This window comes from Microtus oregoni, unplaced genomic scaffold (assembly GCF_018167655.1).
Source record: "Microtus oregoni isolate MIOR12 unplaced genomic scaffold, Mior012 000005F_ref0000423, whole genome shotgun sequence".
Classification (NCBI taxonomy): domain Eukaryota; kingdom Metazoa; phylum Chordata; class Mammalia; order Rodentia; family Cricetidae; genus Microtus; species Microtus oregoni.
The window spans coordinates 19,889,418-19,909,376 of NW_024543064.1; the positions used below are offsets into that span (position 1 = coordinate 19,889,418).

At 51.8% G+C, this 19,959-nt stretch overlaps 2 protein-coding genes across 4 annotated transcripts; one reads left to right on the forward strand and one right to left on the reverse strand.

Annotated features, from left to right (window-relative positions):
- Positions 1 to 2,050: 2,050 nt before the first annotated feature.
- On the reverse strand, positions 2,051 to 16,115 carry Cd164l2 (CD164 molecule like 2). Of its 3 annotated transcripts, none has more exons than XM_041653043.1 (7): positions 16,016 to 16,115; positions 5,638 to 5,820; positions 5,116 to 5,277; positions 4,943 to 5,014; positions 4,506 to 4,550; positions 2,852 to 2,996; positions 2,051 to 2,335 (listed from the first exon to the last, which is right to left on the reverse strand). In XM_041653043.1, the coding sequence occupies exons 2-7, from the start codon at positions 5,723 to 5,725 to the stop codon at positions 2,329 to 2,331; spliced, it is 519 nt and encodes a 172-aa protein (XP_041508977.1). In that variant the 5' UTR covers positions 5,726 to 5,820; positions 16,016 to 16,115; the 3' UTR covers positions 2,051 to 2,328. The 3 variants fall into 3 exon arrangements, with proteins under 3 accessions (XP_041508977.1, XP_041508974.1, XP_041508976.1); XM_041653040.1 differs by having other exon boundaries at positions 15,990 to 16,039; XM_041653042.1 differs by lacking the exon at positions 2,051 to 2,335 and having other exon boundaries at positions 2,848 to 2,996; positions 15,990 to 16,039.
- Positions 16,116 to 16,354: 239 nt separating this feature from the next.
- Gpr3 (G protein-coupled receptor 3) lies at positions 16,355 to 19,505 on the forward strand. The gene is made up of 2 exons (XM_041652542.1): positions 16,355 to 16,482; positions 17,540 to 19,505. The coding sequence occupies exon 2, from the start codon at positions 17,545 to 17,547 to the stop codon at positions 18,535 to 18,537; it is 993 nt and encodes a 330-aa protein (XP_041508476.1). The 5' UTR covers positions 16,355 to 16,482; positions 17,540 to 17,544; the 3' UTR covers positions 18,538 to 19,505.
- The last annotated feature ends 454 nt before the right edge of the window (positions 19,506 to 19,959 follow it).

Below are 19,959 nucleotides of genomic sequence, written 5' to 3' on the forward strand. Positions count from 1 at the left end.
ACACGCTACACACACACACTACACACACACATATGCTATACACACACACGCTACACACACACATATGCTATACACACACACACTACACACACACGCTACACACACACGCTACACACACACGCTACACACACACGCTACACACACACGCTACACACACACGCTACACACACACACTACACACACACACTACACACACTACACACACACGCTACACACACACACTACACACACACTACACACACACTACACACACACGCTACACACACACACTACACACACACACTACACACACTACACACACACGCTACACACACACACTACACACACACTACACACACACACTACACACACACACTACACACACTACACACACACACTATACACACGCTACACACACACACTACACACATATGCTATACACACATGCTACACACACATATGCTACACACACATGCTACACACACTACACACACATATATGCTACACACACATGCTACATACACACACTACACACACATGCTACACACACATGCTACACACACATGACACAGATACATTACACATACACTAAACACACATAAGCCACAAACACCACACGCACATATACTAAACACCAAACACAGTTACACCTACCCACACACCACACAGATATACTACACACATAGCAAACACACACACCACACACAGATATACTGTACACACACCAAACACACACACATCACAAGCACACACATATATAAAAATAAAATTGACATGATAAAAATATCTCAGGGGCTGGAGAGATGGCTCATTGGTTAAAAGCACTGGCTGGCTTTGCAGAGGATGTGGGTTCAAAAACTCCCAACTCACAAACATGGAAGCTCACAACTGTCTATAACTCAGTTTGGACCAGGAATCTAACACCGTCACACCAATGTGCTTAAAATTAAAAATAAATTATTAAAAAAATATCCCAGATGAAATTCCTGTTTGTTGTGATGGTTTTGATTTTTGGAGATGGGGTCTCATGTGCTTCAGGCTGGCCTTGCACTCACTTGCTTGCATCCCCACTGTAATTGATGATGACCTTGAACTCGTGGTCCCCTAATTCTACCTACCAAATGCTGAGGTCACAGGTCTGCATCACAGTGCCTGGCTTGAAAATTTAAAAAAAAAAAAAAAGGCCTTATGTAGTCAAAGCTAGCCTTACTGTGGCTGGCCTTGAACTCCTGATCCTGATTGCTAGGTACACACCACCACACCCGACTCCCAGTTCCTAGTTTGGAAATATCTTTAACAAAATGTGTGTTGAGCAGCGTGGTGGCAGTGCACACCTTTAATCCCAACACTCGGGAGGCAGAGATAGGCGAATCTCTGTGAGTGCGAGGCCAGCCTGGTCTACAGAGCTAGTTCCAGGACAGCCAGGACTGTGAAAGAGAAATCCTGTCTCAGAAAAAAAAAAAAGTTTGTCTTTATTTTTAATGATGTGCCAGGTGTGTGTCCAGGTCGATACACAGGAATGCAGGTGCCTACAGAGACCGGAAGTGTGTGATCGTCCTGGAGCGGAGGTTACACACAACTGTGAGCTGTTCAACATGAGTGTTGGACATCAGCTAGGGTCCTTTTCAAGAGCAGTGTATGGGGGGTGTGGTCAGGCGCATGCCTTAGCACTCAGAAGGCTGAGGCAGGTTGATCTCTGTGAGTTCAAGGCCAGCCTGGTCTACAGAGAGAGCTGCAGGACAGGACAGCCAGGGCTACACAGAGAAACCCTGTCTCCAAAAACAAAAAACAAAACAAAACAAAACAAAAAAGTGAAGGTCAGAGGAAGCTTGCAGCAATCAGTTCTCCCTTCTGTTATGTGGGTTCTGGGGGATCGAACTCAGGCTGTCAAGATTGCGTAGCAGGCCCCTTTCCCCACTGTGCCATCTTGCTGCCCTCCCACAGGAAACATCTTAAGGGGAGACAACAGTACTAAACAGTAATCCCTCCCTCACCCCATCCAATTCACATACAGCTCAAGACATAGGCCGGGAGTCATGGGGTGGAGACAGGTCCTTTATTTGGGGGTAGACTCTAGACTGGGTTGTAGAAGCATCAGACCTCTGGTACTAAGCTGGTGGTCCAGCTGGTTGGATGAGACATGAGGAGGTTGAAGGCTGCTCTCAGCTACAGGCGCCAGGCCCAGGACAGGAAAGAATGTCAGCCATCAACGCTAAGCCTGCCTGGTGCTCTGTGCCTACTGGGACTGGAAACTGGTGTCCAAAGTCCCAGCCCCGATGCCCAGAAGGCAATCAAGAGGGTGGCCTCTGAGTCCTCTGTCCCTTCAAGGTGGAGCCAGGACCAGTGGGGTCACATTCTGTGGAGGCCAGACAGAGAGAACACTCAGAGGTGAGGTTCCCCCACCTCACTTTCCAGAGAGCAGGAGCAGCTAAAAGAATAAACACTTGAATGCAAGCTTCACAACTGGCCCCAGAACACACAAGGCAGGCACACCAAAGCCTGGTCCAGCCCCTTCCTCTGAGAAAAGCACACTGTACACACGGCCCTGGCTGCTGCTCATGGCTGCAGTGGGCTGAGGACTGGCCTGGGACTGTCACCTACTGGTTCTCTTCCCTGCTGGCCGCATGAGGAGAGAAAAACACAAAGGCTTAGCCGGACCCTCAGACACTGAACTCTGAGGGCTGAGTCCAGGTCCCACCCAACATCTGGCAGGGATAAGCTCAGCTAGAGAAAGAAGGGGTATTGCTCCCATGGGGGATGTTAGGAGGGTAGTCATTGTCTTTGTGACCTCCTCATAGAGAATGGTTGCCAGGTTGCCAAGCAGGAGGGAATAGGGAAGGCAGCTGGATTCCACTGCTGGCCAGGTACTCACAGTGTTTGGTAAGTGCTGTCCTTGACCTTGAGGAAGCGCAGCACAAAGAAGGCTGTGGCTTGCAGGCTCAGCACCAGTACAATGCCCCCGGTGAAGCTGGCTGCGTCAAAACCTGGTTTGTGGGCTTCAGGGACTAGGGGACTCTCTGTAGGGTGAGGCAGAGTGGAGGTTACAACAGGCCTCCATGGACCCAGATCCCACCTCTGACACCCCAAGGCGTCCTTCAGTCCTCAAGATCTCAAGATGGGCTCCATAGTCCAGTTGAGGGCTGTAGTTACAGTTCTGGCGTGGAGACCTTGCCACAGAGAGTGAGCGAGACAGAGATAGAGACAGACAGAGAGAGGAGGTCAGTCCATTTCAAGCTCTTTAAATCCTGCAAGCTGGTGAAAGGGATAGCTGAGGCTGGGCAGGGTGACCCTTGCCCAGCCCTGTTCCTGACTTGCTCCATAGCTTTGTCACGCACCCTCTCTGGGCCTCCTGGTCACATGGAACCAACAGTAACCAAGTGCCACTGCACCCTTCCTGTCCCTCACTAGCCCAGTAGAGGAAGGATGACCTGGAACTCAGCCACCAGACCTCCTTACAGCTAAGGCCACGGCTTGGGGCAGACAAAATGCACAGCCCCTCAGGACCTCTAGCCTAGAGTTCTCACCAAGAGAGGAAGAACAGAGGAGAGGTGGCGGCCCAGGGACAGCAGCCTACAGAGGGGACAATGAAGACTAAACCATGAGCCAGACCTGGCTTGTCACCTCCCAGGCTCCCCTGATCCTTCCCTCTGCCCTTCCCCCTTTGCAGGGACGGTCTTAGGACTGAGTCACTAGTCCAGGCTTTGGTAGCTACCAGCTGGACCACGTTACCCATCGATTCTGACCAGAGATTTGATTTCAGGCCCTGGGTCAGGTGCCCAGGGCAGGAAAACACTGGTAAGTGGAGGATCACTCTGGGACAATGGACAAGGGGCCCAACTGGGAACGGAGTCTCCATCCCAGAGGACGCGGACAATGCAGAATCCAAGGACACAGAAGTGGGAGGGGTGGTCCCGCTGCGGCTGAAGCCGAGAGCTGCAGAGAAGGATGCTGGGAGAGAGGACAGAAAGGGAAGAACTGAGCTGCGCACAGCAGATCTGGGGCTCGAGCCGAGGGAGCCGAACCATCAATAATTTATCCTTTAAGATCAGTTTCCGGCTTTAATTAACCAAGAGCCTCTTCAGCCATCCTGGTTAAGTGTAGTGACCTCTAGGCCTTGGAAGGGGAGAGGAGACCTGGAGGTGGAGGGGTTCCTCCCCTGCTCTTCTGAGAACCCGCTTTGGGGCCCTCAGCCTGCAGCAGATGGTCTCCAAGGGCATCTCTTAGCACCTGCAGCCACACCTCCTCAGCTCCGAGCAGGGATCTGGAGGGGTCACCCTGAGTTCCCAGAACCCGTGACAGAAGCTGCCATTTCCTGACTGCTTTTGATCCTGCTGCATCAGACAGTGAAGTGGGCCTTACACAGCCTCAAATCCTCACAGCTCTGTGAGGCAAGTGTCTGTCCAACCCATCTCACAGGCCTGGAGAACTCAGAGGACTGAGGTCATAGAGCATGCCAGTGCCTGGGCCCCCACGCTGCCTGTCCCGCTGCCACCATCCTAGCCCCCATTCCCCACGGAGGAGCCTACCTGTTGTGCTTGTCTTTGGTTCATGGGTGGGATGGTGGTGGGATGCTGAGAAGACAGGGAGTCCAGGATGAAACAGCTCTGCCTCCGATCAGGAAGCCTAGTCCCACCTCCCACTCAGACTGCACCCCTGCCCCATTCATGCCTGCTCATCCAGTCTCCTCCCCCAGCTGGGCCCCATCTCTGTTGCCACTTGTTTGAGGAAGACCCCTCCATCCCAAACACCTCGCCGTGCCTGACTTCACACAATGCTGACTAGCCCAACTCCTGGGTACACGTGGACCAATTTATAGGCTAGGACACCAGCCAGGGCAAGGTACAACTGATGTTCGTGGGTGCAGTCTGCTCCCTGAAATAAATTAGTGCCTCTTGGAAGTAGTCCGTGGCTGGGGACACCTGACTCCCCTTCCTTCCTGTGGGCTTAGAGTGAACACCCTTACCTGGGCATGACTCTGACCGGTTATAGACAGGGCAACCCTCCTTGTCCACTTCAGCTTGGACCACACAATGTCCTGGTGGGAGAAGGAACAGGGAAGAGGTTTGGGGAGAAAGCTGGGAGGTTAGGGTGCCATATAGACAGGAGGGTAGGCTCGGGAAGGGCCCAGCGACAAACCTGGCTCCTCTGGCCCGCATTGCTGCCAGACGCAATCAGAGAGGTTGTGGGCTCTGTCCACACAGCGTTCACACTGGGCCAGGTGTTTGCAGCCTTCATGGACAGTCGACCAGACGCTCAGGCGGATCAAGGCAATCCGCCCAAAGCCTGGAGCTCCTTTACCTGGGAGTGGGGGTGGAAATGAGAGGAAAACAGCAGAGTGTTAGGTGCCACGTTGCCCCACCTCCCCCACTACTACTCGCCCCTCTGCAGAGGCCTGGAGCTTCCCTTGCCCCCCCTCCGAACTTCTTCCTTTATGTACTCCTCAAATCCCCAGGGGCATTTGGAATCACCTCCTCCACACATCCACCCTCTCCTAGTCCCCCACACCTAGAGCCTGTGGTCTCAACACACTCCTGGAGCCCCAAAGACGTCGAAAAAGGTTCCCTCCCCAAAGCCTAGAAGTGCATGAACAGGAAACTAAAATGTACTTGTTCCACCTGCTCCTGCCTTGCCCCCTCATCAGGCCCTGCCCAGGGTTACCAGCTATAATCAGCTGGGCACACAGGAGGAGGCAACAACAACCGCCGCAGAGCGCAGCACGCAAGGCGCGGGGTCCGGGTGAGGCCATGGGCGCCGGGGGCCGGGATTGGGGGTCGGCGGACCGGGCAGCTGCTGTGGCGCGTCCTTTCTTGACTCCACTCGCCGAGCTTGCCAGAGTGAGACCTGGGCAACGGGGGCGTGGTCAGACAGGGGCGTGGTTAGTGGGTGTGGCCTGTAGGCGTGGCTGTGTTCGACGATTTAGGGCGGGACTGAACAAAAGGGGTTGGGATCTGCCGGGTCATTAAGGGTAGCCGGACACTGGTGGTACACAAGTTTAATCCCAGCACTCGGAGGCTGAGGCACGAGAATCTGTGAGTTCGAGGCCAGCCTGGTCTCCAGAGTAAGTTCCAGGACACCCAGGGCTACACAGAGAGACCCTCTCTTGAAAAACAAAACAACAACAAAAGAAAGGAGTACAGAGGCTCAATGTTGTGGCGCACTCCTTAATCCCAGCACTTGAGAGGCAGAGACAGGTGGATCACTGTGAGAACCAGGCCAGGCTTGTCAACATAGCAACTGTGTTTTGGTGAGTTTTTCGGGAATCACAATGTAGCCCTGGCTGTTCCAGAACTCACTATTGTAGACCAGTGCTGGGATTAAAGGCATATGCCGTTGCCTAGAGACGGTCTTTAACCCTGCTTGGCAGGTGAGGCTCAGAATAGGTGAGTGACCAGTCTGAACCCACAGTTGTAAAATCTGGACTTGATTCGGGCCAGACAACACAGCACGTGCACGCTGGTCTTTTGACAAATCACCCAGGACTCAGCTACCCCACACCTTTAGCTGCCTATTCCCATGGACCGTGGTGTGTTCCGCCTCAACCTCATCACACTTCTGGGTATTGGTGATGCCATCACTAGGTCACTGGGCCTTTTGGGATCTTCCTGGTGGCTTTCTCCTGACCTGGAACACACTCTTGGGGAGTACCTCTTCCTCCCCCGACTCCTCCTCAATCAGTTGTGGCTGTCTTAGCCCAGAGCCTGGATCTGTCCTCTCCTGGGATCATCTTCCTTGTTCTGCTGTCAGGTCCCACTTAAAAGCCAGCAAGTAGGGCTAGGAATATGGCTCGTTTTGTAGAATGCTTAACTAGTATGCATGAAGCCCTGGGCTGGACCCCAGCACTGCCTAAACCAGATTTGTAGTCCATAAGTGTAACCCCAGCACTTGGGTGGTGGAAACAGAAAGATCAGAAGTTCAAAACCACCCTTTGCTCCAGAGGGAGTTAGAGGCGCCAGTCTAAATAAAGCCCCCTGCCTTAAAAAGCACAGGGTACCCTGCATAGTGGCACTTGCCTTTAATCCCAGCACTCTAGAGGCAGAAGGAGTCAGATCTCTCTGAGTTTGAGGACAGCCTGATCTGCATAGAAAGTTCCAGGACAGTCAGGGTGACACAGAGAGAGACCCTATGTCAAAACTACACACACACACACACACACACACACACACACACACACACACGGGGGGGGGGGGCTGGAGAGATGGCTTAGTAACTAAGAGCACTGACTGTTCTTCCAGAGAATCTGGCTTTGATTCCCAGCTCCAAAATGGTGGCCCACGACCATCTGTAACTCCAGTTCCAGGGAATCCAGCGCCACCTTCTGGCCTCTACAGGCATCAGGCATGAAAGTGGTGCATATTCAGGCAAGATATCCACCATATATACCTTAAAAAAAAAAAAGCAGGGGCTGGAGAGATGGCTCAATGGTTAAGAGCACTAGCTGCTCTTCCAAGGGACCTGGGTTCAATCCCCAGCACCCATGTGGCAGCTTATAACTGTCTATAACTCCAGTTTCAGAGAATCCAATATCTTCTGGCTTCCAAAGACACTGCACACATGTGGTACACAGACATGCATGCAGACAAAACATTCATACAAAGAAAAAGGAAATAAATAATTGGATTATTTGGGCACACCTATAATACTAGTACTTTGGAGGCTGAGGCAGGCAGGCTGAAAGTTTGAGGTCAGCCTGGGCCAAATAGGAAATTCAAGGCCAGTCTGGGCTGTGTGGTCAAACTTGTTTTTTTTTTTTTTAAAAAAAAAAAGCCGGGCGGTGGTGGCACACGCCTTTAATCCCAGCACTCGGGAGGCAGAGGCAGAATTCTGTGAGTTCGAGAGCAGCCTGGTCTACAAGAGCTAGTTCCAGGACAGGCTCCAAAACCACAGAGAAACCCTGTCTCGAAAAACCAAAAAAAAAAAAAAAAAAAAAAAGAAAAACCAAAAAAAATAAATAAAAAAAAATAAGCAAAGAAGTACATGTCTGTGACCCTGTCACTTGGGAAGCTGGGGTAGGAGAGTTGTGGGTTTTAGGCCAATTTGGGCTATGTCACAAGACCCCATCAAAGGGGGGGGGGTGCCGGAGATGTAGCTCAACAATAAAACACTTACTTAAAATTGCAGGGCCCTGAGTTTGAACCCCCCAACAACAATAACCGACAAATCTCTAATCTCCACCTCCACACACGTCTGGGCTCTTCAGCTCTGACGTACCTATACCTGAAAAACAGTTTGAATGACGAGTGACCCCCTTTTTAATCAAAAAAATAGGGGCTGGAGAGATGGCTCAGTGGTTAAAAGCATTGATTGCTCTTCCAGAGGACCTGAGTTCAATTCCAACCACCCGCATGCCAGCTCACAACTGTCTTTAATTCCCATTCCAGAGAACTGGCACCCTCACACAAACATCAATGCATAAAAAATAAATCTCTAAAAATTTTTTTTTAAATAAAACTAATTTTGTTTTAGGGGTACAAGTGTTAAATCTGCATTTATGTCTGTGTACTATGTGTGTGCCTAGTGCCCTCAGAATCCAGAAGAGGATATTGGATCCTCTGGAACTAGAGCTATAAAAGGTTAGCCAGGCCGGGTGGTGGTGGTGCAGGCCTTTAGTTCCAACACTCAGGAGGCAGAGGCAGACAGATCTCTGTGAATTCAAGGCCAGCATGGTCTACCGAATGAGTTCTAGGACAGCCAGAGCTACAAAGAGAAACTCTGTCTTGAAGAACAAAAAAGAAAAAGAAAAGAAAGGAAGGAAGGAAAGAAAGGAAAAGAAAAATAGCTAGGTATAATAGTGCACGCCTTTAATCCCAGCACTTGGGAGTTAGAGGCAGGCAGATCTCTGTGAGTTCGAGACCAGCCTGATCTATTTAATGAGTTCCAAGATAGTCAGAGCTACATAAAGAGATTGTCTCAAAATAAAACAACAAAAGATGTAAAATATATTCTAATCAGAGTGGCTCAGCTAATGTCCACCACTGCCTCATGGCATGGCTCTGTCATGTTCAGTTGGCAGCTTCTCAGAGGAAGTTACAACTCGGCTGGCCTCCTGGGAGGGGGTCACTCTTTCCTGTGCACCTCCGTCTGAGTGTCATTAAGCCTGTCTCCTGTCCTCCACACAGGAGAGCCCTATTGTCTCTGCTCGTCTTGCTGCCTCCAATCACCCAGATTGGATCTCACTGTTGTTTCTACCACCACCAGTTAAAATCCTCAGACCCCAGCTCCCCATGTGGCCTGGGCCCTGACCCTTCAGTCCCTGTCCCCCCCGAGCTGGCCCTCACACAGATGTCAGCATCTCTTTCAGTTAGCAACTTGTTGACGTAACTTGTCCTCCACATGGAACTCTTGAACTCCTGACTCTGGGTGCATGTTGCTTGTCTCAGGCTTTCCCCATCATGTCTCCTGTCTTCGATAGCAAAGCATTCGTCTTGCTTTTTATTCATTCATTCATTCATTCATTGGTTTTCTGAGGCAGGGTTTCTCTGTGTAACAGCCCTGGCTGTCTTGGAACTAGCTCTGTAGACCAGGCTGGCCTCGAACTCATAGAGATCCGCCTGCCTCTGCCTCCCGAGTGCTGGGATTAAAGTGTGCGCCACCCTGGTCCAGTATTCTTCTTTCCTTTATCCTGGCTCTCTACCCTTGGCTCCATCTAGCTAAGTAACCCACTTCTTTGGTTTTGTTTTTTTTGTTTTTTGTTTTGGTTTTTCGAGACAGGGTTTCTCTATGGTTTTGGAGCCTGTCCTGGAACTAGCTCTTGTAGACCAGGCTGGTCTCGAACTCACAGAGTTCTGCCTCTGCCTCCCAAGTGCTGGGATTAAAGGCGTGCGCCACCACCGCCTGGCTAGTAACCCACTTCTTAAAAGCCACCACTGAGGAGGAGCCTTGAAAAAGAAACACCCCAGGTCCTATTGCCCCCTCAAGCCCACCAGCACCTCCCAGCTCATGGCTCTCCATCACCCCCGGGAGTGTCTCCTGATGCTTTCAGGGTTCAGCCCTTGGCTCCTCTGTTCATCCAGCAGCCTCTCTGGTCCTCACGCTCTTCCCCATTGCTGGGTCCTGTCCTGGAAAGTCAGACTCATCTGTTCCCTCTTTAAGTGACTCATTTCCTGCTGGAAAGACCTCTCCTAATCACGCTACGTGCCGGCACGTGCTTTCCTCTGGCGCGTGTCCCCACTGCATAATTAACTGCCCGTTTGTTTCCTGGGCTCCATGCTCCAGGATGGCAGGAGTCACGGCTCTCTTCTTCGCGGGCGAACCCCCTGCACACAGGATGAAGTAGGGCTCATTAGCCCTGCTGTCCCATTGTCTGTGTGTGTGTGTGTGTGTGTGTGTGCCGGGCTCACTGCTCTAGGAGACCCCAAGGACTCCCCATACACTTGATGTTTTATTCAGCATCTCTTTGTACATTGTCTGTTTTTCTCTATCAAGATAGTAATTCCTAGCAGGGCGGTGGTGGTGCACGTCTTTAATCCTAGCACTCAGGAGGCAAAGGCAGGTGGATCTCTGTAAGTTCAAGGCCAGCCTGGTCTATAAGAGCTAGTTCCAAGACAGGCTCCAAAACTACAGAGATGGGGGAGGGGGAGGGAAATGGGAGGCGGTGGCGGGGAAGAGACAGAAATCTTTAATAAATAAAAAAAAAAAAGAGGGGGCTGGAGAAATGGCTCAGTGGTTAAGAACATTGCCTGCTCTTCCAAAGGTCCTGAGTTCAATTCCCAGCAACCACATGGTGGCTCACAACCATCTGTAATAGGGTCTGGTGCCCTCTTCTGGTGCCTGCAGGAATACATGTAGATAAAATACTGTATACATAATAAATAAATATTTAAAGAAAAAAAAGAAATAAGTAATGAAAAAAAACTACAGAGAACCCCTATCTCGAAAAACAAAACAAAGAAAAGAAAGAAAGGAAGGAAGGAAGAAAGGAAGGAAGAAAGAAGGAAAGATAGAAAAAGAAATTCCTGGAAGATAACAATGTTTTTTTGTTCACTGCAGTATTTTTCTCTGTGCTTGGCAAATTGCAGACACTCGGCATAAGTGAAAGGGAAAACGCAGGTGTGTGGCCTGAGCATTGCTCTGTCCCCCAGCCCACCCAAGACCAGGGCGCCGTCACTGGGGATGGCTTGAATGGGGCTGGAGAGATGGTTCAGAGGTTAAGTGCGTGGGGTGCGTTTTCAGGCGACTTGGTTTAATTCCTAACACCTACAGCTCAGAACCTTCGATAATAGCTCCCATTCCAGAGGCCTCAGAGGGCACCAGACAAACTAGTGGCACACAGGCATACGTGCCGACAAAAAACCTACTCACATAACATAAAAATAAAGAAATAAAAATTTCAGCCGGGCGGTGGTGGCGCAGGCCTTTAACCCCAGCATTCAGGGAGGCAGGGGCAGGGGGATCTCTGTGAGTTAAAGACCAGCCTGGTCTACAAGAGCTAGTTCCAGGATAACCAAAGCTCCACAGAGCAAAACACAAACAAAAATTTAAAAAGAACATTGGCTCAGTGACTGGGCCTATACAAAAAAATTAAAATGTGCTAACTGTCCAGACTCCTGAATTTTGGACAAAGTCAGAATGGAGACTGACTCTCTGTGCTTCTCATACAAGCATGGGCAGACACACGTCCCTCTCCTTGGATGTAGACTAAAGGTCTCTAGGCTGGTGGAGAAGAGACAAGTAAGGAAAGTTTTCCCTGGGGCCCACGTGTGTAAGCTCACTTCGTAGAGTGCCTGTTTGGCAAGCAGGAAGTCTGGGTTTGGTCCCCTGCACCACATAAAAGCAAGTGTGATGGTGCCTGCCTGTGACACCAGCCCTCTGGACTTGGAGGAGGAAGATCAGAAGTTCAAGTCTGAGCTCAGCTTTGGCTGGTTGAGATCCTGATCTCAAAAAAAAAAAAAAAAAAAAGTTTTCACCTGGTCAGGAACGCCTGTAGCCATCTGGTGGCCACCTGAGGAACTGCAGGCTTGTCAGTGAGATGACTTCATTCTGGGAGAGGGTGCCTTCCACCTATGCAAGAGTGGGAAGCATCCTGGGCTTGGGCACAGCTTCACAGCCCAGTTTTACCTCTCACGGTGTGGTCTGGGGAAAGTCCCTTGGCTTCTATGAAATGTGGGTTCTGTCTCTTAACTTTGCAGGGTTGTTGGTGGGAAAGATGGGCACATCAGTCGGTGGTGGGAAAGAAGTAGCCGATAGGGGCAAGAAGGGTCACCCTTCACCTGGACAGAAGGTCTCAGGGAGGAGACAGCACATAGGAGTGACCTCAGCCGGGTATGGTGGCTCACCTCTAATCCCAGCTGAGGGGGATCCCCACACGTCTGAGGCCAGACTGGCCTACAGATGAGACACACACATGCACACTTGTATGCACAAGTGGACACACATGCACACATATGTACACGCACAGATACACACACACACACTTTGGTGCCTGAGAGAGCACACATGTGAAAGTCTATAGCTTCACGCAGTCTTTGAGTCCCCAGTTTTCTCAAGTTAGAAACACCCTCACACTTTCCCTCCCTGGCAGCCATAAAGGCAACCTTCGCTATAAAGCACACAGTGACAGGCAGATGAGGAAGTTCACGACCATCTGCCTGCTTCAGCAGAAACAAACAGTCGTTAATGTCTTCGCCCTGGGATGACTGTCACCAAGACAGAAATTTGAAGAGGAAAACTAGCCCGAATGTCCAGGACCACACAGGATGTCATCTTCATATTTAGATTCATAACCTATTTTGGTGGCAGGATGTTGGGGGCACTGTGGGGGGGGGACACACAACTTGCTTAGATGGAGTTCGTGATTATTCTATAAAGAAAAATTCATCCAAACACAGATTGTAGGATATGACCTGCAAGAACTGAAGATCTCAAGAGAAGGGATTAGGATGGGAATGGTGGGGTTGGGGTTAGGATGGTGATGGTGGGTTCGGGGGTTGGGATGAGAATGATGGGGTTGGGGTTGAGATGGGGATGGTGGGGGTCAGGGGTTGAGATGAGGGTGGTGGGGTCGGGGTTTGGGATGGGGATGCTGGTGTCGGGGTTTGGGATGGGGATAGTGGAGTCAGGGTTGGGATGAGGATGGTGGGGTCCAGGTTAGGAGGGGGAGGGGGAAATGGCTCAGCAGTTGTAAATAAATACTTGCCGCTCTTCTAAAGGACCCAACGCCCATCCAGACAGCTCACAACCACCATAGTATAGATTTGATACTATCTTCTGGCCTCTGTGAGTACCACACATACTCAACCTAGAAACACACTCATACACACAAATAAGAATCACAATCCTTTTGAGACAAGTTTTCTCTGTGAAACAGCCCTGGCTTTTCTGGGTTTATTTCCCAGCACCCACATGGTAGCTCACAACAGTCTGTAACTCCACTTCCAGGGGTCTGACCCCTTCACATCAATTAACATAAAATAAAGCTAAATAAATTTAAAAAATAAGTTTAAATTTTTTTAATTTATAAAAAAAAGAGGAAGAAAATATCTGTAGGGACAGGTGGACAGAATGGAGAGGCCAAAGGTCAGTGTTGGAACTTGACAGGAGCACCTTTGAGGACTTGACTTATAGTGACAAGAGTTTGTTTTTATTTTGGTATAGGGTCTCATGTAGTCCAGGTTGACTCTGTAGCTTAGGAAGACCTCAAACTCCTGATCCTTTACCTCCCAAGAGCTGAGATTATGGGCGTGTGTGTGTGTGTGTGTGTGTGTGTGTGTGTGTGTGTGTCCCCATTACCAGCACCGAGTCTCACTAGCCAGCGCACCGGTGAGCTCCAAATCAGCCACTCAGAAGGGCAAGTGTTTCTCAAATTGCCGTTTCCCTCCCAGCACTGCCCTTAGCCCTAGCACCTCGTTCCTGCCCCCTGCTCTGGAACCAGAACTCTGTGGGGGACTTGGCTCAAAATGGGGAGGAGTCGATGTCCAAGTGTTGGGGTGCTGTCTTCTTTCTTGGACACACCCTCACAAGGACTATGGGTCTCCCTGTGTTTCTCTTTCTCTGAGTTTGTTTCTTTGTAATTTGCTTAGATATTATTTTATCTACATATGAGTGGTTTGTTGTTGGTTTGTTTTAGTTTTCGAGACAGGGCTTCTCTGTGTAGCCCTGGCTGTCCCGGAACTCGCTCCGTAGACCAGGCTGTCCCGGAACTCGCTCTGTAGACCAGGCTGACCTCGTCACTGCTCCATTTGTTTCTCCTTTTGACTGTTCTGTTGCCTTTTTTCAGGCAACAGACAATAGTTACTGACTGCCATTGTATGTCAGGCACTGTCCCAGCACAAACTAGACACAGTCGCTGCTTAGCCTATAGTGGGACAGACTCAGACTCCTAGCAAACAGAAAGAGAAACCTGGATGAGTATTTTAAGAGTTCTGCACACATTAGCCGGGCGGTGGTGGCACACACATTTAGTCCCAGCACTCGGGAGGCAGAGGCAGGCGGATCTCTGTGAGTTCGAGGCCAGCCTGGGCTACAAGAGCTAGTTCCAGGACAGGCTCCAAAGCTAAATAGAGGAGGGGAGGGACAGGGACAGGATTAGTTGGCCATCTGTGACGGGGGTTCCCAGGAAGCCTGTCTGGGAAGAGGCTTAAAAGCAGAGCTCTGGAGGGAGCAGAGGGTTTGACACACAAGACCAGACCACACTAAGAGCCTGCAACAGGAGGGTCTCATCTACCTGGTCCCTCAAAGGCAGAGATTCCTGTCACCACTCCTCACTTTCTGCCTTACTTTCTTTCAATTTAATTAGTTAATTTGTTTATTTTATCACTTTTCATTTCCTTGGTGCCCACCTATGCTTCCCTGGTGTCCTCCACTGACCAAATATACCACTGACAGCCAATACAAAGCCAGTGTATTTGCCTCCCAGTAGGTACTAATATCACTATTTTAGAAGTGAAAAACAGAACAAAAAATTAAAAAAAAAAACAAAAACAGGCTCAGAGAGCTTGAGAGACTCACTCCTCAAAGTCACACAACTAGGAAATGGATCAGGGTTCGAAGCTGGTCTACTCCTACCAACTGAACTCACCATATCTGACCCAAAATATGCAATATGCCGTTGTCTTCAGCCCTGATCCCAACGGATCTAAGAGGGTCTGATGTTATATGCCTGTTGGCCTTCCTTCCCTCAGCCTCCTACCCTACCCTAACTCCTGATTCCCATCACCCTCCTTACAGTCTTGAACATTCCAGAGAAGATCAAGGGGAGAGGGGGCAGCACTGGGTCCTAGGGTCACAGGGGTCACTGATAGGGCTTTCTCTAGTGCCCGGGCAAGCAGGGCTGGGAAAGCAGTTTTCCCCCTGCCCCACCCACTGGGGTACTTAAGCTGGGCGCTCAGAGAGGCTGCTCTGAGCATAGAGCTGCCCAGTCCGTCCCTTTCCAAGTTCTTCCCGGCTCCCTATCTCCTGCTGCTTCGGGGAAGTGACCCCCACCCCACCTCCCCGCACTGGCTTTCCAGATCTTTCAATAAATAATTCAGATTTTGAAATCTTGCCAGACGCACCCTCCCGCGCTGCGAGGACGCTATTGGGCCCACATAAGTGACGTCACCGAGTTCCTTATCCCAATCCCAGCATCACGGGACCTGTCCTGGCAGCAACTTACCCGCTGGGTCACCGTCCTCCTACCCTGTCCCCTCGCTCTGGGGGCCCACTCCTCACAAGTCATTTGGTGGTCATTCCAGGACCCCACAGTCCTCATCTAGCCTTGCCGCCTCGGTCCTTTAGCACGTGACAGGGTCACAGAGACCTGAAGTTCCTTCACCGGAATACTCATCTCCAAAGCCTTGTCACCACCTCTGAGACCCTGGGGTCCCCGAGCTTCATCATGCTGCAGTCACCCTGACACTGCTCTGGCTGCCCTGACGAGCCCTATCCCTACCCCCACCATCAACGTCCCACAGCCACCGTCCTCCAAGATCTTGTCAGCACGCTCATATCGTCACAGCCACCCACCTCCCTACTCCCTCGTGCTCCTGTCACTGTCACCTCAGGGCCCTATCAGAGGCAAAGCCTGTCATCCTCACCGGGGACGCCCATTCAGCTCCATCACCTGTCTTGTGTCAGCTTATTTCTGACACCCGAGGGAGCTCGTCACCCCCGCAGACTCTCCCGGTCCCTTGTCCTCTTCCCACATCCTCAGTGTCTTCCCTGAGTCTTTTCTGAGGTCCTCCCTAAGCTCCTCCAAAGCCCCCGACCCGCAGAGGGCGCCGCGTCAAGGACAGCGCGGGCCGGCTCCGGAGGGGGCGGGGCCGCGGCCACGGTCACTTTTTATGAATGGGGGAGCGGGCGGCGCGAGACCTCATTACTATGCCGCGCAGCGCGCGTTGCGCTCCAGCGCGCCGCGCCCATTGGTCGACTGGGCTTCTGACGTCACCAAACTGGTGGCCGGGGGCGGGGCGGGGTGACTCACGCCGCGTCTCCCGCGGCCGCGGGGGCTTCTTGGGGTCCGCGCACACCTTGCTCTGCCAGGACCTGAGTGGAGGCTCCCCGCGGCCCGGCCGCGCCCGGTCCTGAGCGGTGAGTAGCGGGCTTTGCCGCGGGTACCCAGAGTCTGGGAAGACACGCAGGGTTCAGGGGCTCTGGGCCGGCGAATGGCTGCATGTGGCTGCTCGGGGTCTGGAGGTCGAAGCTGGGATTCTGGATTAGCAGATTCTGCATTAGCATGCAGCTCCCCCAAGTGTTAAGGTGCTCGAGCCGTGTGATGGGGTGACCCGGCAAAGGGTGAACATTCATTCCTGCGGGACCCGAGGCCCTGGAGGGACGGGCAGTCATCTGATATTGAGGGGGCAGGACGCATCTGGGGCGGGCACCTGGGCGTCCGAGTAGCGGGAGGTGTCTTATTTAGGGATTCAACTCTCCAAGACAGGAGGCGGAGTCAGGCCCAAGATCCAGGTGTCCCGGCAGAAGGAGGGGTCTGACTCAGGAATCCAGACTTCTACCAGGGGGTGTCTGCGACAGAGACCCAGGGGTTAGGTGGAGAAAGGGGGGGAGGTGTCTGTCCGGAGACAGAAGTCTGGAAGAGAGTGGGGGGGGGGGAATGAGGGACACGAGTTCCCAGGTGTTACCCTGGGAATGTCGATTGGGGGCTGGCAAGGAGCTGCACCGGCTCTGCCCGGGGGCGGAGCCCAAGGCTGGCAGCGCTGCGAATCATGAGGGGTCTGGGAGCTTCAGGAACCGAGTCATCTCTGACGGCAGGGAGCTGACTGCCCTCCTTCCTGACATGTTTCCCTCCTCTAGTCATGAGCCTTTAAGGTTCACCTTGAATCTCTGTGCTTCCCCATTCACTTACGGTAAGTTTTGATCCACTTCTCTGACCACATGTGGCAAAGAGGTCTTTAAGACCTAACAGGAATGGAAAGGGGGGTGAAGAGACACAGGGGAGAAATGGCCAGGAAAGGGGGCCCCTGTTTAGAGGCCCCGGGGCATCAGAGGACAAAGCATGGGGCAAGAGCCTCAGGACATGAACTGGGGGACAGAGCAATGGTACCCTACTTGTTATCCGAGAGGTATCTCTTCCAAGGACCTCTATCAGGACACAGGCTTGCCAGCATCTCATAGGGCCTTTCTTCTACAGGTACCATGATTTGGGGTACAGGCAGCTCCATGGCCTGGCTCTCAGCTGGCTCAGGCAGCCTGAACGTGAGTGGTGTGGACCCTGCAGAGGAACCCACAGGCCCAGCTACACTGCTGCCCTCTCCCAAGGCCTGGGACGTGGTGCTCTGCATCTCGGGCACCCTCGTGTCCTGCGAGAACGCATTGGTGGTGGCCATCATCGTAGGCACGCCTGCCTTCCGTGCCCCCATGTTCCTGCTGGTGGGTAGCTTGGCCGTGGCAGACCTGCTGGCAGGCCTGGGCCTGGTCCTGTACTTTGCAGCTGTCTTCTGCATTGGCTCACAAGAGATGACCCTGGTGCTGGTTGGTGTGCTAGCCATGGCCTTTACTGCCAGCATCGGCAGCCTGCTGGCCATCACTGTTGACCGCTACCTTTCCCTGTACAACGCTCTCACCTATTACTCGGAGACGACAGTAACTCGGACCTATGTGATGCTGGCCCTGGTGTGGGTGGGTGCCCTGGGCCTGGGGCTGGTTCCTGTGCTGGCCTGGAACTGCCAGGATGGCCTGACCACGTGTGGTGTGGTATATCCACTCTCCAAGAACCATCTGGTGGTCCTGGCTGTTGCCTTCTTCATGGTGTTTGGCATCATGCTGCAGCTGTACGCCCAGATCTGCCGCATCGTCTGCCGCCATGCCCAACAGATTGCCCTCCAACGACACCTGCTGCCTGCCTCTCACTATGTGGCCACCCGCAAGGGCATCGCCACACTGGCCGTGGTGCTTGGCGCCTTTGCTGCCTGCTGGTTGCCCTTCACTGTCTACTGCCTCCTGGGAGATGCCAACTCTCCGTATCTCTACACCTATCTCACCCTGCTCCCGGCCACCTACAACTCCATGATCAACCCCATCATCTACGCCTTCCGCAACCAAGATGTGCAGAAGGTCTTGTGGGCCATCTGCTGCTGCTGTTCTACTTCCAAGATTCCATTCCGGTCCCGGTCCCCTAGTGACGTCTAGTTCCATCCTGGTGGTTCTGTGGCCTTGACTACTACAGAAGTCCAGAATGTTAGGCTCACCGGGGCTTAGTTCCAACCCCCCAGCTCCGCACCCTTAAGACCCAGCTGGTTCTGGAGTTCTAAGACATTGGGTGTTTTCGGATCTTGTTCAAGATTCTTTCAGGGATCCAGCCCAGCTGGCTGCATGGTTCTAGAATGTTCCAGACGGTGGTTCCAAGTGGTTTGCAATTCCAGAATGCTGGGAATTTTACAGTACCATTCCAAGTCCTTGATCTTCCTTCCCTTGAGTCTTGACCTTGACTATGTCACTTTACTTTTGAATTTCGAAGCTCCAGAGTCAGAGAGGATAATCACTTAGTTGCCTAGATGAAAGATTTATTGCTATATATGTGAACATACAAAAAAAGTATATTTATTTATTTATTATGTATTTATTTATAAATTTACTTATGGGAGAAAGGGGGAAAAAGAGACCCACACTATGAAATCTAGTCTGCACTAGAGTGTCCCCAGCCAGCCTCCTTGTCCCCTTTTCTGACCTCAGTTCCGGAGCGGGAGGATGGAGAAAGAAAAACCACGTATTTTGTTATTTTTGCTTATTTTTTATCAGAGAGATCATAGAAACCAGAGCTTCCTCCCCAGGCCCGCACTGCTTGGGTTTGCAGGAGGAACACACCAGCCTCTGGTTTTTTTTTATTTTTTTAAGAAGCCATCACCTGAGTAACCGAGAATTCCTCTGCGCTGAGGCCCGGCTTCCCTCTGGTGGCCATTTTGGGGAATTGCAACCCGGCGGGGCAGTCGGGACTATAAAACGCACCCCCATCTCCACTTCAGCCTGGCTTTCAGCGCCACAGCCATGGCCTGGGGGCCAGGCCTTACCCTGAGGTGCCCTAGAGGAGGCGGGGCAAGAGCCAGTACCCCACCCCTCTGCCAATCGGGGTATGGTCCCCAGTGCGTTCCTGTCCAGTCCCCAACCCTGGTCAATAAAAAACGATTTTTTGATAAATATTTGTGTTTGTGTATTATACATGGTGTGGAGTGGAGCCAAGAGAGTGGGCTCCCTAAGGAATCCGGGAAACTGAAGACCCAGAGAAGAGTGTGGTTGACACTACAAGATGTCACTGCCCCTCGGACCGGACCCTGGACACCAGCTTGCAAGAACCTCAGCACCCAGGGACAGGAAGCAGGATATTAGACTCTTAGTGTGAGGACACCCACAGTCTGGCCACAGTAGCTAGTTCTGGGTTCAGGCATGCAGAGCATGTTTCTGACATGCAAAGTTCCTTTACAGTGATGGTTTCCCTACACCAGTGTTTCCTCTGGGCACGGCATTGTACCAAGGGTGCTGCACATGCCTCACCAACATCCCTGCACGGGTCACATCGTCCTCATCTTACAGTCACGAGGAAACTAAGCTGAGGTC